Consider the following 17619-nt stretch of genomic DNA (forward strand, 5'->3'; position numbering starts at 1 on the left):
GACAAAAGGTTTGATGGTGATTGGGTGAGGCACAATGAGGTGTTATTTGAGCATGGGGAAGAGCGAGGCAGAAGGTTGGGGAAGATGGAGGTGAGAGTTGGAACGGGGAAGAAGCGGGGAGGGTGGTTTGCGGAGGGGGAGTGAGAGGGGTGAAATTGAGGAGAAATGAGGGTGGGGAGATTTGAAGGGGAGGGGCGAGGGGGGAGTTTGGGAGGGAAGGGACAAGGGGAGGGATTTGAAAGGGATGGGATATGGGGGAGATTTGGAGGGGAGGGGTGAGGGAGGAGTCTAAAGGGGAGGGGTGAGGGGGAGTCTTGGAGGTGAGGGGTGAGGGGGTAGTTTAGGAGGGAGGGGGCAAGGGGGGAGATTTGAAAGGAATGGGTGATGGGGAGGATTAGGAGGGGAGGGGAAAGGGGGAAGATTTGAAAGGGATGGGTGATGGGGAAGATTTGGAGGGGAGGGGTGATGGGGAAGATTTGGAGGGGAGGGGTTATGGGGAAGATTTGGAGGGGAGGGGTGAGATTGGATTTTAGAAAGTGTACGATTAATGGGAAACGAACATTTATTGCAAAATGAGTTTCTTGTGACCTTCGAGTTAAAAATACGTTTAAGGACGCTGGATGGAGGATGGAGTGTAGGAGAGTTTAGGGAATGTAGAAAAAAGGCACTATAGGAGATGGAATTTTTTTTTGGGATGGATACATTTGGTGAGCAAGTCGAAAGCAGCCTTTTAAAGAAGAAGAAGAAAAAGGTGTTATAATATATGACAGAATACAGAACTTGAGGGGAAAGTGTAAACATTGAAGGTTAGTAACAGTGAAAACTATCTGGGGAAATGGGGGAGAAACACGTGGTCGAAGAACGAACGAACGAATAAGAATGAATTACCGAATGAGAACAGGAATAATAACAGAGAAGGAATTTTTTTTTTTTTTTTTTGAGTTGAGATTTACACAAGGAAGTAGGCTATGGGGTGAAAAGACTGGGAAAACAGAGAAAGAAAGTTATTGGATCACAAACGACGGACCGCTGAGAGAAAAACAAAGCCTCAAGGTTGTACAGTGTACACTGTACAAGGCCTCAAGACACGACACGAATTAACACGATTTTCAATACAGGTATGAAAGATTTGCACCGAAAATCTTCCTCATGACGCAATATACGTACACACACCATAAAATAAATACAGTTATAACGAAAATACAAATGGGAACAATTACTTAACTTCAATTTCAAATCGCTCGCGACGCGGCAAAAGCCTCGCTCGTGACGCGGCAAACAGACGATTAATTTATGAAGGATAAACACCGAGAAACTTCCAAGGTGCACACTATAACTTCACACACCGAAAGATAAATACAGTTTCGACAAAATACAATTGTGAACAGACACCTTTGAAAACGTGGAGACCATGTGGAGCTTCGAAAATCCCTGCCGCCGTCTCCAAGATCTCGCGAGATGATGCGGAGGAGCGGATGCTTGGCCTAGGAGCGGAGGCTTTCTCCATTCTCAATGATCTTTCCGAGATACTTCTTCAACTGATATTACAATTATTGATACCATTCTTCTTGGGATGACTTTACTTATCTATCGCTCTACCAAACTTGGTAAAAAGGTCATCTACTGGTTCATTTAGCCATGGCTGTTTTGCCATGGTTCACTTCTGAACATGTCGATTTGCCCCTTGTCCACCTTCTACAAAATGGCCTATGTTAACTCTTTTCTGTAGTTAATGGTGAAACTCTTGTTCATTTGTCAGCTGACTTCCTCCACTTGTGTTATTTCCATGTAGGAATCTTGCATTTCACGTTTGTCTCTCGATGGAATCCTTGCATCTCCTTTCCCAGCAGAGGCTGAAATTCCGCAATGCAGAACTTTGTTCCAGTGTCGTCCCTCATATACATTAAGGATTTCTCAAACGCCTTGGAAAAAACCCACAAATTCCTGTTCACAGGTGACTCCACTTTATACATTACTATACCGTACTCCACGAACAGGCCAACACCAGAGGTTTTCCTCTATACTGAATTGAAAATGCTGGTCTTACTCCTGGGACTTGTCATTCAATCCAGGTAAATTTCACATTCTCAACCTCCTTCTCCGGATGGATCCATAAATGACCTGAATGAGGTCCAGTCTCTCAGGCTTCTGGGCCACCTGATCAGGTCTGACCTCTCCAATGCAGACCATAAAGCAAAGACAGCCACAGACTGAGCATCCTCCATTGTGCCAAGTCCTTCCTTAGTAAATCTGAACTTCTCACAGCCGGAATGACCCTTGTCTGTAGGTCAATAGAGTACAGCTCTAGCCTTTAGGCTGGACGTGTCCCCACTTCACATTTATCTCCTGCAGGAATGTATGGAACATAAGCTCTTAACATCACTCCTAGTTCCTGATTTATCACAAACAAGCAGAAGTGGTGTCTGTTTTATGGCGCCTCTCCTCCATTCTTGTTCCCTCCTCTCCTTCATCCAACCATCCTTATCCAGTCCCTCTTGGTCATACACATTCCTTGTCACTTGATAAGTGACTAACATTTTTTTGTCACATTTGACAATATAATACGTATAATGATTGTGATCGATTATTTGCTTGAAGCATGGATGACATGGTACCTGGGCATGTACAACACCCTTTCTGCAAGCACAAAGCCAACAGGGAAGAAAAGGTTGCTCGCTGGTAGGAAGGGGATGGTCAGGAAAAGCAGCCCCATAGCCAGGGTCTGCCTCTCATCCGCCTGGAATAACACACGCACACACATTATTGTTGGGAGGGTAAAGTTCTCAGAGCATTATGAATCAATGGACGTCACATACACATAAACCAGATGAGGCAGCGCAGGCACATTGCCCTGACCCTTAAAGTCAGTAATGAGTCAGCTGGGTTTTCCCACCAATGCAGTATTTTCATTGCAATAGTTTCCTGTGACTAGGTTGACTTAGAAGTCACCTTTGCAATATTTCAAGTCCTCAATAGTGCTGTGTTCCTGGGAATCTGAATCCACAATCTCTGGGATCTCATTCCAATAACCTCACCACATACAGTACATCAACAGTAAAAGAGATCAACAACAAATATGCCTTCAATATATGATAAGGTAAGTTCATTGTTCCTTGTTGATATTTATTCTTCTTGTTTTAATATGCTGCTCTAGCAACCACATCCTCACCCTTCCCTTGATACTTAAAACAACCTCACGCAGACATGTGAAGAACCTGTCTAGCTTGGCCATCGTTGGGGTTTCAGGCCAAGAGTGCAGAGGTAATGATATTTTCTCCACCCATAACCCAACCCCCATTCCATCCCCAAGTCCACCTCCTTCGAAATTTCCAGTTTTTCCTTCCTGAGAGTTTCTTTTTGTGTCCATCTTGTCCACCCCATGGAATCTTCTCCACCACTCATTCCTCCACACTTCCCTCACTTGTCCAAGTCTCCCTCTATTTTATCCTTCAACCCTGCTGTTGGTGTTTCCCACCCTCTCTACTGTTCTTTTTGTTCTGTCACGTCCTGATCCGTTCAGTGTTCCGGCTCTTCCATGAGCCTTGACTTTATATACAAAACCAGAAAAGAAAAATAAAGCTGCCTTGATTCATGGCATTCCATTCACTCGGCTGCCTTCCACAGGATAATATCAAACACAAGGAAACAATTACAATTTTTACTTGGCCCCTGCTATAAAAACCATATTTTAACACAACAGTTGTTTACTCAATAACTTGCTCATATTAGTCTCATGTTTCTCCTGCTTAACATCAGCTGCTTGGCTGTCATTGTAGATATCACATTGGATAAAATGTGCCCAATTCAGTTAGATCTCGAAAACCAAGCAGACTCAAGACCGGATATTGCTCTGACTTCCAATAAATACTCGGTTCAAGATAGAAGTTCAGCAGGATTTTTCGTCTGGTCATGCGGTCTCCTCTGAGCAGCCCTGTCCTCGACTTGCTCTCATTTTGAGCCGAATCAGACAGAAGTTGCTGTCCTCATGCAATGCGGGCAGAGGGACACCCCCATCTCAAAGCAAATCGCCCTTCAAATAGGGACGTAAACACAGATGTCCTAAATATCTCAGCGTATCTCTTTTTTTTTCTTTTCTTTTGTATACAAGATCGAGGCTCGTATAAGAGCTAACATTAATCACAAATAAAACAAACGGACACATAAAACATATAATAAAGGGAGCGGGAGACAAGATGGGGATAGAGGGGGAAGCACACAAGAGCAACAGTAGAGAACAGGGAGATCTGTGGGAGGGAGAGGGCTTGGGGGGATGAGGGGTGGGAAGGGGGGGTGGGAAGGGGGGGGGGAGGGGAGGTATAAAACACATGGACACTGCCTCGACTTTCAGGAAAGAAGTCGGTATTTCAAAAAAGTGCATCTGGGGTGAATTAACGGGAGTAGAAAACTTAGTTTAGAAAACTTAGCTTAGAAAGAAAGTAGAGAATTTAGCTTAGAACTTAGCTTAGAAAGTAGAAAACTTTCTTACTCTGAGAAAGACTAGACCGTTGTTTTTGTCCCCCGTCGCACCGTGGAGCGAAAGGGGGACTATGGTTTTCCCCTCCGTCCGTGCGTGCGGGCGTGCGTGCGTGCGTACATGCGTGCGTAAGCGAAGGACTGAATTCTAATTTGGTGTGTGGGTGTATCTAGGCATAAGGGAGAACGCTATTGAAAATTGGGGCGCCACGTCAAAATCCAAGATGGCCGCCTCCATGTATGTCTGAACCTTGTTAGCGGAATATCTTGAAAAATAAGCAAAGTACCAACTTCTAATTTGGTGTGTGGGTGTATCTCAGCATAAGGAAGAACGCTATTGAAAATTGGGTCGCCACGTCAAAATTCAAGATGGCCGCCACCATATATATGTCTGAACCTTGTGAGCGAAATATCTTGAAAAACTAGAACGGGCACTCGGTAGAGCGCATACCTTCGCCGCAGCTACTGTTCTGTACTTGGCATGGGAGTGTAGGGAACAGAACAGTGAACAGTTTGGTGCTGATTTCATGCAAATCGGATAAGAATTGACCGAGTTATGACAAAAAACGCACATTTTGCAAGGTCGTGACCCCCCTGACCTTTGACCCCCAACCGCTAACAAGGGTAATGTCTTCACTGGGTCATGTCGTATATCACAAGATCGGGCATTGAATTCTGAACATTTTGGCATTAGTTGCATGCCAATTGGATAAAAATTGACCGCGCTATGGTAAAAATACGATTTTGACCTTTTCGTGACCTTGACCTTGACCTTTGACCCGATTGCTCCCAAAATCTAATCAAATGTGTCCCGTATAATAACCAATCATCTCACCAAATTTCATGCAATTCGGTTGAATACTTTTTGAGTTATGCGAATAACATACACACACACACACACACAGACATACAAATAAATACACAGCGATCAAAACATAACCTTCCGCTTTTGCGAAGGTAATAAACGAACTACTAACTTTTAATCTGGTGTGTGGGTGTATCTAGGCATAAGGGAGAAGGCTATTGAAAATTGGGTCGCCACGTCAAAATCCAAGATGGCCGCCTTGCGTCTTCCACTTTGTCAACTCACATCACTTCACCGAAGGGGGACCTAGGCGTAACGCTTGTTTTTTTGGAAACATCAACTTATTCTTACTTTAGCTATTAGTAAATGCATGCAAGTCCAATTATATTTTATTTCATTCCTGCATTGCCAAATTCATCAACAAATAGGATTGTTTATTGATGATGATTGTTTAGGATTGTTTATTCATCAACAAATAGGATTGTTTATTGATGATGATTGTTTAGGATTGTTTATTCATCAACAAATAGGATTGTTTATTGATGATGATTGTTTATTCATCAACCAATAGGTTGTTCGTATGTCTCGTCTGGGTTCGATTTCTGACTCGAAGTTAGTCCCGACATCCTAGACAAATGATTGTGCTTATTCATTACCACTGGGAAGGCAATTGCAAACCACCTAGCATAAACCACCGAGCATAAACCACCGAGCATAAACCACCCAGCATAAACCACCTAGCATAAACCACCGAGCATAAACCACCTAGCATAAACCACCATGCATAAACCACCTAGCATAAACCACCTAGCATAAACCACCTAGCATAGACCACCTAGCATAAACCACCGAGCATAAACCACCCAGCATAAACCACCTAGCATAAACCACCGAGCATAAACCACCGAGCATAAACCACTCAGCATAAACCACCTAGCATAAACCACCTAGCATAAACCACCTAGCATAAACCACCTAGCATAAACCACCTAGCATAAACCACCTAGCATAGACCACCTAGCATAAACCACCTAGCATAAACCACCTAGCATAAACCACCTAGCATAAACCACCTAGCATAAACCACCTAGCATAAACCACCCAGCATAAACCACCCAGCATAAACCACCTAGCATAAACCACCAAGCATAAACCACCTAGCATAAACCACCTAGCATAAACCACCTAGCATAAACCACCTAGCATAAACCACCTAGAATAAACCACCTAGCATAAACCACCCAGCATAAACCACCCAGCATAAACCACCTAGCATAAACCACCTAGCATAAACCACCTAGCATAAACCACCTAGCATAAACCACCCAGCATAAACCACCCAGCATAAACCACCTAGCATAAACCACCTAGCATAAACCACCCAGCATAAACCACCTAGCATAAACCACCGAGCATAAACCACCCAGCATAAACCACCTAGCATAAACCACCTAGCATAAACCACCTAGCATAAACCACCCAGCATAAACCACCGAGCATAAACCACCTCGCATAAACCCCCCAGCATAAACCACCCAGCATAAACCACCTAGCATAAACCACCTAGCATAAACCACCGAGCATAAACCACCTCGCATAAACCCCCCAGCATAAACCACCCAGCATAAACCACCTAGCATAAACCACCTAGCATAAACCACCTAGCATAAACCACCTAGCATAAACCACCCAGCATAAACCACCGAGCATAAACCACCTCGCATAAACCCCCCAGCATAAACCACCCAGCATAAACCAACTAGCATAAACCACCTAGCATAAACCACCTAGCATAAACCACCTAGCATAAACCACCTAGCATAAACCACCTAGCATAAACCACCTAGCATAGACCACCTAGCATAAACCACCCAGCATAAACCACCTAGCATAAACCACCTAGCATAAACCACCTAGCATAAACCACCTAGCATAAACCACCCAGCATAAACCACCGAGCATAAACCACCTCGCATAAACCCCCCAGCATAAACCACCCAGCATAAACCAACTAGCATAAACCACCTAGCATAAACCACCTAGCATAAACCACCCAGCATAAACCACCTAGCATAAACCACCCAGCATAAACCACCCAGCATAAACCACCCAGCATAAACCACCCAGCATAAACCACCTAGCATAAACCACCTAGCATAAACCACCCAGCATAAACCACCTAGCATAAACCACCCAGCATAAACCACCCAGCATAAACCACCCAGCATAAACCACCCAGCATAAACCACCTAGCATAAACCACCCAGCATAAACCACCCAGCATAAACCACCCAGCATAAACCACCCAGCATAAACCACCCAGCATAAACCACCCAGCATAAACCACCCAGCATAAACCACCCAGCATAAACCACCCAGCATAAACCACCTAGCATAAACCACCCAGCATAAACCACCTAGCATAAACCACCCAGCATAAACCACCTAGCATAAACCACCCAGCATAAACCACCTAGCATAAACCACCTAGCATAAACCACCTAGCATAAACCACCTAGCATAGACCACCTAGCATAGACCACCTAGCATAAACCACCTAGCATAAATCACCTAGCATAAACCACCTAGCATAAACCACCCAGCATAAACCACCCAGCATAATCCTTATTATAAAACTGCTTCTGCAATACTGATTATTTGTCAGTCGAGTCGACTTCATAAACAATGTTTTAACTGAACAATGTTTCCTCATAATTAACATTTTGTTTCCTACATACTTGGCTTCTTCAACAACAAGAGCGAGAACATGTTTTTGCCCTTTTCAGTTGTTTATAGTTTGGATAAAGAACAAAATGCATCAATTTACAACCCTTTCTAGCTCATAAATGAAGAACAAGGACAATAGCATCCACGAGCCAAGAGGGTGCGGGAAGAGGGAAGAGTGTGGGGGAATAAATAATCCAAACCTGAGGGTGACAGAGAGCACGTCTGATCATAAGTGTGAATGTAGTGAATAAGGCCAATGGTGCAGCACATCGGATGTCCCAGAATGAGCTCAGTCTCGGGATGCTGTCTGCCTGCCAGTCGTAGCACAGCGTGGACGGGCACAGTAACAGCCAGGCATGCCGAGCTGCTGCATTGCTGTATGACAAGAACCTGACAGACACAAGGTACACAATGCAGACTTCGATATTTGGTTGTTGGTATTTACCCTGCGCAGCAGGAGACGGGGTATTGTAATCACATCTGTGTGTCTGTCTGTCTGTGTGTGTTTGAGTCTGTCCGGGCGGTAACTTTTTTTTTACCATTCAAGCTGTTGTGATTACATTTTCACCAAAACTTTACTATGAGACCATGGAGAAAGCGTTACAAATTGATAATTATGTCAAAAGGTCAAAAGGTCAAAAGTCAGCGTCGCATAAAATCCTAAATTTTCATCCAATCGACCTGAAATTTCAATTCACTATTTGAGTTTTGTTATCAAATTTTTTACAAAGCTTTATTATGATAATATGGAGAATACTAATTAATAATTTGGTGAAAAGGTGAAAAGGTCAAAGGTCAGTCTCACATAAATTCGTCAATTTTCACCTGATTGACCTGAAATTTCAATTTACCATTTGAGTTTTGTTATCAAATTTTTAACAAAGCTTAATTTTGATAATATGGAGAAGTCTAATTAATAATTAGGCGAAAAGGTCAAAGGTCAGCATCACATAAAATCGTAAATTTTCATCCGATTGACCTGAAATTTCAATTTACCATTTGAGTTTTGTTATCAAATTTTTAACAAAGCTTTATTTTTATAATATGGAGAAGGCTAATTAATAATTAGGTGTAAAGGCGAAAAGGTCAAAGGTCAGCATCACATAAAATCGTAAATTTTCACCCGATTGACCTGAAATTTTAGCAATTTGCATATTGGGTCACTGAATTGGTTCACTGATCAAAATATAGGAGTCGACTGTTTGTTTGTTTTTAAGATCAAAAGGTCAAAGGTCAAGGTTGCATAAAATTATCAATTTTCATCCAAATGACCTGAAGTTTTAAGAATTTGCATGTTAGGTCACAGAATTGGTTCACCAATCAAAAGCTAGAAGCTGATTATTTTTTTAGATCTAAAGCTCAAAGGTCAAGGCTGCATAAAATCATCAATTTTAATTTTGTATTCATTTTAAACTGTTTTTGTTATTTGAGCACACGGAAAAAGACGTCTGAATACAAACGGATGCGGGTGGGATTTGCGTTTTCGGTGCTTTCTAGTTAGTATTTATAATCGGTGCTGAAATGGGATGATAGCGAGAGGGATGCACAATCGCCATTATGCTTTGGAGCCCGGGTTCGAATCTCGACCCAGCTATAAACTGCCGCCCTGGTGTTTCACCCATCAATGCGTGTGCCGTCTCTCAGATGGACGTTAAACGGGCGCCCCTTGTGCACGCATTCGTTGGTGGATTTTAAATATCACATGCTGCCCTTCGTGAAGAGGAGGCGAGCTATCGCTGGCATCCTGGCCAAATTCAAAATTCCCGCCCTACCCAGAAGAAGGCATTGCATCAGCGACGGAGCCACGCCCTCAGCAAATGATGCTACCCTGCAAACTCGTGCTGCCTACGAAGAAGAAGAAGAAGAATTCCCAACATTTGAAACCACCCAAAATCCCATTGGAATTCCAAGGAGTATGTAGCAGAATCATGCAGAACCGTTGTTTGAACATTCACAAGCCCCAAAACCGATGTTGTAGTAGTTACCCCTGCTAGAGGACAAAGAGGTCATTGTGTCCTAAAATCCATAAAATAGACATCTAGCACTGAATATGTGAAGCTTAATTCGACTTCTGATTGGACTATTTCTTCGGAAAAAAACAGATTGCAGTGATTAAAAATAAGTTAACTTATAGTTATTGAGTTAGGGTACAATATATATTTTCTCTGATAAAGGAGAGATGAGTTTACGACCCCTTAGAGGCCTTGATCCATCCTCTTCCCAACTATAACCACCATTAGTTAGAAAATATTTCCACTGTTTCCAGGTTTTCCCACTTCAATGTTGCTTTGTGAAGCTTATGAAAAATATTATTTTCGGGGCTGCCAGGTGGAATACACCGAATGTGACATTTTGCCTCATTGCAATAACCTTTGACTTATGAAACTCTCCAAGGTGGTTCTTGGCCTGATGTTGAGGAATACTACGGCCAGTGGAGGTCAAATGTCTCTCCATTTTCGAAAAGTTTCAGGGTATTAGCAAAACATGGCTCTATTCCAATAGGATCAAGAAACTCACCCACGATGCACCAACAATCTATACCTGGTGAGACGGTGCGGAGAGAATGACGCTGGGTTGTCCTGTTCGGTGAATACAGGTAGTGTGCCACCCATAACGGCAATGCGAAAGCATAGCAAAGCAACAACCTGACCACAACAACAACAAAAAACGTATTAGCATAATTACACAAGTCCTTAAATTCAACTTGTACCATTATTGCATATGCACACATGGAATGGAAGGGGTGGTTGCGGAAGGGAAGGGAAGTCAGGGGAGGTAGGGGGAGAAAATGGAGAAGGGAGGAGGGGTTCGGGGGAGGTAAGGGATGGAGTAGGTGGGGTGCAGGATGGAGGAGGTTGTGGTAGCAACATATCCATAATATTTACATCTGTAATATCTTGTATTGACATCATGGAGGACTTTAAGGACAAAAGACATGAGGCGACATAACGAACCTTTTATTTGAATTCCAGGGACATTCGGAGACGATGAACGAATCGATACAATTTAAATGGTAGTTGAACCTCAGGAAACCCAGCATTATGAGCGGTGGCTCTGTGCTGCCAAACAGCTCCTTGAGCAATATTAACACAAGCAACATGGACATTGGTATACAAGGTGTCTGGGGGTACAAGCGAGTAACAAAATAATGTACTTGATACCCATACAGTGAACAAGCCTGCCCTCTTGTGGTCATAATAAACGACAATACCATATAGGGTAAGACTTACTACAATGACAGTTGTAGAAAGTCTTACCCTAGAAACAGACCAGACATAAGTGGCTTTTCCAACCCAATTTGGCGTTACTACTCACGAACAGAGCCACACAATTGGAGTTATCCCAAAGCATTCGTTAACTGAAACACCACTGGTGTGTTGTCCACGAACTAATTTGTTCTTAGAAAGGAAAACATTGACTTGCGCTTTTTTCAGGAATGAGGCTGCCACTCCGTCATTGTTAGTGTTCAGTAAAAGAAACTTACCACGACAGTTACGGCGCCCACACGTTGTAAAAAGGCTCGCTTAAGCCTAATCACCCGCCATAGGCCGCCAGCCGGACAGGGCCTGCGGGGCGAGATAACCTGACTCAGTAAGGAGGCCTGAAAAGAAATGTCTCAAGCAAGTCTCAAGCCAACTAATCATGGGAAGCTGTGGAGTCTGCGTATTACTTGTCTACAAACATGTTTGCTGCTTTAACAACAAGTGCACATGTAATAAGACAAGTAATGTGAAACTGGTATTCCCTGAACTAATTTTCAGAAATAATGAAATGGAGAAAGTGCTGAGTTATTGTTGATGATTGTTGTGTCAAAGTTCTTGAATCAATCTGCGTGGCTGGAAATTTTAATACCAAAAGCTGCCATCTTCATAAGTAACTTTGAAATTGAACATCAGCATCGTGAGGCCTGCATCAGCATCAGTTTCATAATGATACTCTAAAGCTGTGGTCCCCAACCTGTGGTCTGAGAGACCATCAGCAGGGGTCCACACCAAAATAAAGTAGCATTAGCCTCCAAGCATATTTGTGCTTGGCAGAATCAATTCACCAAGCTTTCCTTACATAATGACGCCCTCTTAGCAAGCATTATTGGTTAGTGGGGTGTAGTTTAAAACCAGGAACAACCAATCAGGTCTCTCAGTACGAGAGGACGAAGCATGAGGGTGAAGAATAAGGGGGTTTTATGTGGATGCTCTACTCTTCAGGGGCTTGGAGCTAAAAAGTTGCGATAGTGTGGAGCGGCTAAATACTTTACTTCACTGTTCTTTGGTTTCCTTTGGGACTATCAGCAGAGTGTTACTTAATCGCCTGCTCGCTGTTCACCAAACCCGCCAAACTTTTCTACTTCCTGGGGTTATATTTTTTTAATTCCGCCATTTTAGATCACTTTTTACCGGTGGAATATTTATTTTGTTTTAACCAACGCTCTGGTCACCCTGAAGCATTGGTATTTTCGTCTCCTGAAAATCAACATTTCACGTCGGCTTCTGGGGAGCATTGGCTGCATCTCGGTGGAACATCCACCTTTACTCCCGCTTCGCCACGTTCGTCGAGCATAACGGAGACGGAGGATTTCCAGCAAGCATCTAACCAACGTATCACCGACCACACGTGAGTAGAAATTTACACACACATAATTTCTACTCATTCATGGTTTGCAATAGGTCCGCACATTCAAAAAAGGTGAGAACCACCCGTCTACAGTCTATAAAAATATAGACAATGGCAATTTTGTTTCAGGAAAACATTTTTTGGTGTTCAGCAAACATTTTATTTGTATTTTTGGAACAGACATGTTCATCATCATTTTGTGTGCGGCACATGGCTGTGGGTTTGTAACATTGCCGGGAGTGCGGCTGTGCTGCTGACGCAGTGCCCATGTGGGTTAGAGGAGGAATTTGTGAATTGTTCAGAGTGCCAGAGATAGTTCACGTACTCTTCACAAAAGATCTTCAACATCCACCAACTAATGCTATCAGGAAATGGAATTGATAAAATCAACATCACATTCTCTTGCAGAAGCAGGACAACTTGATTAAACTTTCCCCATTGATTCTCTTTGATGGTTAATAGCAATTTGGCCTCAACTTGCTCATTTTGGAAGATCAGAAAGATTATTCACAGAAAACAGATTTCATGATCTTACTGGCTGGTAGCTGAACGAGGTTAAAATGTAGCTTTGTATATATAGAATTTATCTACCTTTTTGGTGTTGGAATCCAGTAGTGAAACAATTTCCAATGACTTTCACAACCTTGGCATGAAAATAATCCGGTTTGTCCAAAAAAAAAATTGGGGAGTTTTTGACTACGATTCACCCAATCATGATCAATTTTCAAATGGAGGATTTGAGGCACCCAACCGGCAAACACTTTGCTGTTAACCGTAAAGCCTTAACCATGAAAGTTTGCTGTTGCATTGCAGTTGTGGGTTGTTCAAAAACAGTAGGAGTTTTATTTAGAACCTTTACTCTCCCCTTTTCCATCATCAAACTGTCAGTCCAATCGTGCTGTCACAACGTCATCACCAGGGGCACAGCGAAGGGAGTGCGAATTGAAGATGAAACTGCGAAATTGAGTCCAACGTGTAAGAGGAGTGAAAACTGAAATGCCATTCTCACTACATGGGATATGCAGAAGTAGCAAAAGAAGAGATTGCTTTTTTATTACATTTTCACAAAACGCCGCAATGCGTTGCCACTTTCACGAGGTCATGATGAAATCACTTAAGTGGCTTTGTTAACCAAATCACATCAAGGTGAAACTGAAGGTGAGGTTGCTGTTGTCTAGCAATTACAAAGTTTAAGGTAAGAGTTCAAAATCTGCACTTATTGTTTTTTCTGCATCTCAAGCTATTTCTTCACTGTTCACATTGTGGGGAAATCTTTGTACGGACAGAAACTACTAAACTTACTCAGCCAGAGATGCTCAGTACAATGGCCAAATATAAATAATTCCTGCTTCAATCCACAGAAAGGCACTGCATCAGTTGCGTTGCCGAGCCCTCAGAAATGATGGAGCTCGGCTAGGCCATGATTAGATAGACACAAGGAGTCAATTCCACGGGGACGAGACAAAAATCAGACAAATGGAGTGAAATTGTGTATAAAGGATGTACGTTGGAAAGCAAAAGGTTACTGAACAGACACATTGCTCCTGGTTCGGAGCGACAAAGGGCTGAACGGACGTGGATTACAAGAGCAGATAAAAGATGGAATAAAACCGAAATGTCACCAAGAATACAGGAGGCCATGATCCTCATGATCATTGCCAAATATTGGATAGTGCTAAATATGTACAGAATTTTTACCTCTCTGGTATCTGGGTGTAAAGGGTGGCATGAAGGGGCACGATCTCTCAGCGGAGAGCAATACTCTATTGAATTATGAACAAATGTTTTGTTGGCAGAAAGGAGTTTGGCATAAAAAATTTTAAACTAAAAGCTGATAAATGTTTGTTAACTGCCAGGAAAAGTGAGGTTGCGGCTCATATTTCAAGCAATAGCCCTCCGTCCAAAAAAAAAAAGGTGGGCTCTTTTATCTGATGAAAGGCTAAGTCTCAACAAAAGTGCTTCAGCTCCACCTAGTTTCTCATACCGGTTAACATACTTTTTTATTATTATCAGATTTCAGTTGATTTATACTTTCTTTAAACTTGCCCACCGATGCAGACCAATGCGGGTCTTCATGAACACTAGTATTCCATTGTGACTTTAGAACGGAAGACTTGTTCATCTTCTCTGTCCACTCCTCTTTATCTACTCTATCTGCTCTTCATTGCATGCATCATCAATTTATATCAATACACTGATCCTCTCCATCATAGATCAGTAAGACAGACATCTCCCCATAATTATCAAAGTAATGCAATCATTCCATTCCGCCAACCTCATGAATAATATCTCCTCTAACTATGATTTCCAATCATAGGTTTAGCTTCCACCCATTTTATTTCACCCAGGACATGCTGCGTCTGTGATATTAACAAGCAATGTATGCCTCAAACTCAAGGCTGTTAGATTTCAGGAAGGCAAACTTTGAGGGTATGAGAAGAGACAGGTGCTCTGGATTGTGAAAAGTTAACGAGTGGGCAATCTGCATCAGAGAAATGGGCAACCTTCAAGGAACAAATGTGTGGGATGTAGAGTAGGTAATAGGTATACTCCAGTGAGGTGTAAAGGCAATGGCAGAAAAGTCCAGGGTGGATGAGGAGTGAGGTTTTATCATTTCCTATGTAGCCTGTGGCTGCTGGTTGCATCATTGGTGGGAGCTGGGCCTCTGATGCAGGACCCACTGTTTCCAGTAAGCTGGTACTCATTTTGCCGACCTCCGAAGGATGACAGGCTGAGTCAACCCACCTCATGTTATTTATCGGAATAACAGGGGCTGAACTCAAGACCCTGAGATGTTAAGGTAGCAACCTTAACCGTTAAGTCAAAAGAGGCTTAGCAGGGAGGTAAGCGCAGTGCTATTAAGTACTCGCAGGGGTACCCGGCGTTGCCAAGTGTTGCCCGGTCTATTTTTTCTGGAGGCCTAAATCTCTGAGAAAAATGGCGACACACACAGACAGACCCACAGACAGACACACAGACAAACAGATCTTTCATAGTAATATATAAGCAGAAGGCACTCATTTGGTACAAAATAACAGGACTTTAATCTGACACATCATTATAGGAGTAATCAGGGGCTAGTTAAGAAAATAACTCGGCAAATCAAAATAATATCAAAAGACTGTTGCCAAAAATATTAAACATAACAATATTTCTTTTTAGTATGTAAGGGTTAGCGAAAACATTAAAAACAGGTGTGTGGAAATTGAGGAATATCACAAGAGAATTGGTGGATGATGATGATGGTGAGATGGTAGATCGATTTTTGCTTCTACATTTATATGGGACAAGTTAGGGGAATTACAAATAGCTTAGAGTATCTATCTTTTGGGTTTATCAAGGGCTTTTAGAGGAGATCCAGGTAAGAGTGGAGGAAGGGAAGAAGCAGCCAGAAAAAGAAAAGGGATGATAAATATCCAGGGCTGGATAATATGGATCCAGGAGTTTAGAGGGAGGTGGCAGAGTAGATAAGTGTGGTGTCAGCAGATATCTTCAATAGCTTGTTGGAGTCAGGACATGTACCTGAGGATTGGAGAGTAGCAAATGTAACACCACAATTTAATAAAGGATAAGAGAATAATTAGGGAACGTCAGACCTGTTACTTTGACGTCAATGTGGGAAAGGTTTTGGAAAAATTCAATAAAGAACGGATCGGGAAACATTTCATTCAAGAATGAAAGAATTGAAGAATTAAAGAATTAAAGAACGGAAACACAATTTCAAACGAATTAAAGGTAGATTTACCAAAGGGAGATTATGTTTAACAAATTCGAGTTCTTTGAGGTAGTTTTTCATTGGGTGGATGAGGGAAGTGCAGTGGATGTAGTTTTTCTAGACTTTCAAAAATCTTTTGACAAGGTACCACATAGGAGACTGCGAGCCAAGGTGAGGACTTGTGGATTGGGTTGGGTGTTGCCAACTGCATTGTAAACTGGTTTAGTGATAGGAAACACAGAGTGACTGTGAGTGGGAGGATGCCAAGCTGGGAGGATGAAAATAGTGGGGTACCGCAGGGATCAGGACTTGGACCATTATTATTATTATTCAGAATTTACATCAGTAACTTGTACAATGAAGTTATGAGTCAGCTTTCATTCATTTGACCTTTTGAGTCAGCTTACATTTGACCTGTCCTCATGTAGATGTGCTGAACATCTTTGTGCTTACATTAAGATCCTACATTTGACCTGTCCTTATGTAGATGAGCTGACGATCCTTATTATTACATTAATATCTTACATTTGACCTGTCATCATGAAGATGTGCTGAACATCTTTGTGCTTACATTAAGACCTTACATTTGACCTGTCCTCTTGTAGATGTGCTGAACATCCTTGTGCTTACATCAAGACATTACATTTGACCTGTCCTCATGTAGATGTGCTGAACATCTTTGTGCTTACATCAAGACGTTCTGTCCACAACTTTTTGAGATATCCTGCTCACAGACAGACAAACAAACAGATGAAAAATCACTCATAGAGCGACACTTGGCAAAAGAGAACAAAGTAGAATGGCACTTGGTAGAGCATCCTTTTGACCTTACAAATTATAATTGGTGGTTGAATTCAGTGACCTGATATGAAAATCATCTTCAAAGTTTAAGTTAATCAGATGAAAATTGACAATTAAAAAAATTTGGCCTATGTTGACCTCAAAAATAATTGGTGGTTGTAAGCTGATATGAAAATCTGTTTCAAATTTCAAGTAAATTGGATGAAAATTGAGGATTTTTTAAATATGAAAAAAGTGGTTGACCTTTGGCCTATGTTGACCTTTTGGCCTATGTTGATCTCAAAAATAGTTGGCGGTTCAATTCAGTTTACTGATATGAAAATCCTATTTAAATTTCAAGTCAATCGGATGAAAATTGAGGATTTTATAAATTTGAAAGAAGTGGTTGACCTTTTGCCTATGTTGACCTTTCGACCTCAAATATAAATAGGATTTTGTCGGACCACCAACTCTACCAATGTGTGAAGTTTTGTGAAGTTCGGTTTAA

At 42.1% G+C, this 17619-nt stretch overlaps 1 protein-coding gene across 1 annotated transcript in view; it reads right to left on the reverse strand.

The window, feature by feature from the left end:
* Positions 1–17619, reverse strand: part of TMTC1 (transmembrane O-mannosyltransferase targeting cadherins 1) — a 120855-nt gene that overhangs the window by 62520 nt on the left and 40716 nt on the right. The window contains exons 5-8 of the mRNA XM_078773604.1: positions 11490–11606; positions 10547–10650; positions 8206–8395; positions 2616–2737 (exon numbers count right to left, since the gene is read on the reverse strand). Coding sequence (XP_078629730.1) covers positions 2616–2737; positions 8206–8395; positions 10547–10650; positions 11490–11606 — 533 coding nt within the window. The remainder of the gene's footprint in view (positions 1–2615; positions 2738–8205; positions 8396–10546; positions 10651–11489; positions 11607–17619) is intronic.

Source organism: Myxine glutinosa, chromosome 3, assembly GCF_964187855.1.
Source record: "Myxine glutinosa chromosome 3, kmMyxGlut1.1, whole genome shotgun sequence".
NCBI lineage: Eukaryota > Metazoa > Chordata > Myxini > Myxiniformes > Myxinidae > Myxine > Myxine glutinosa.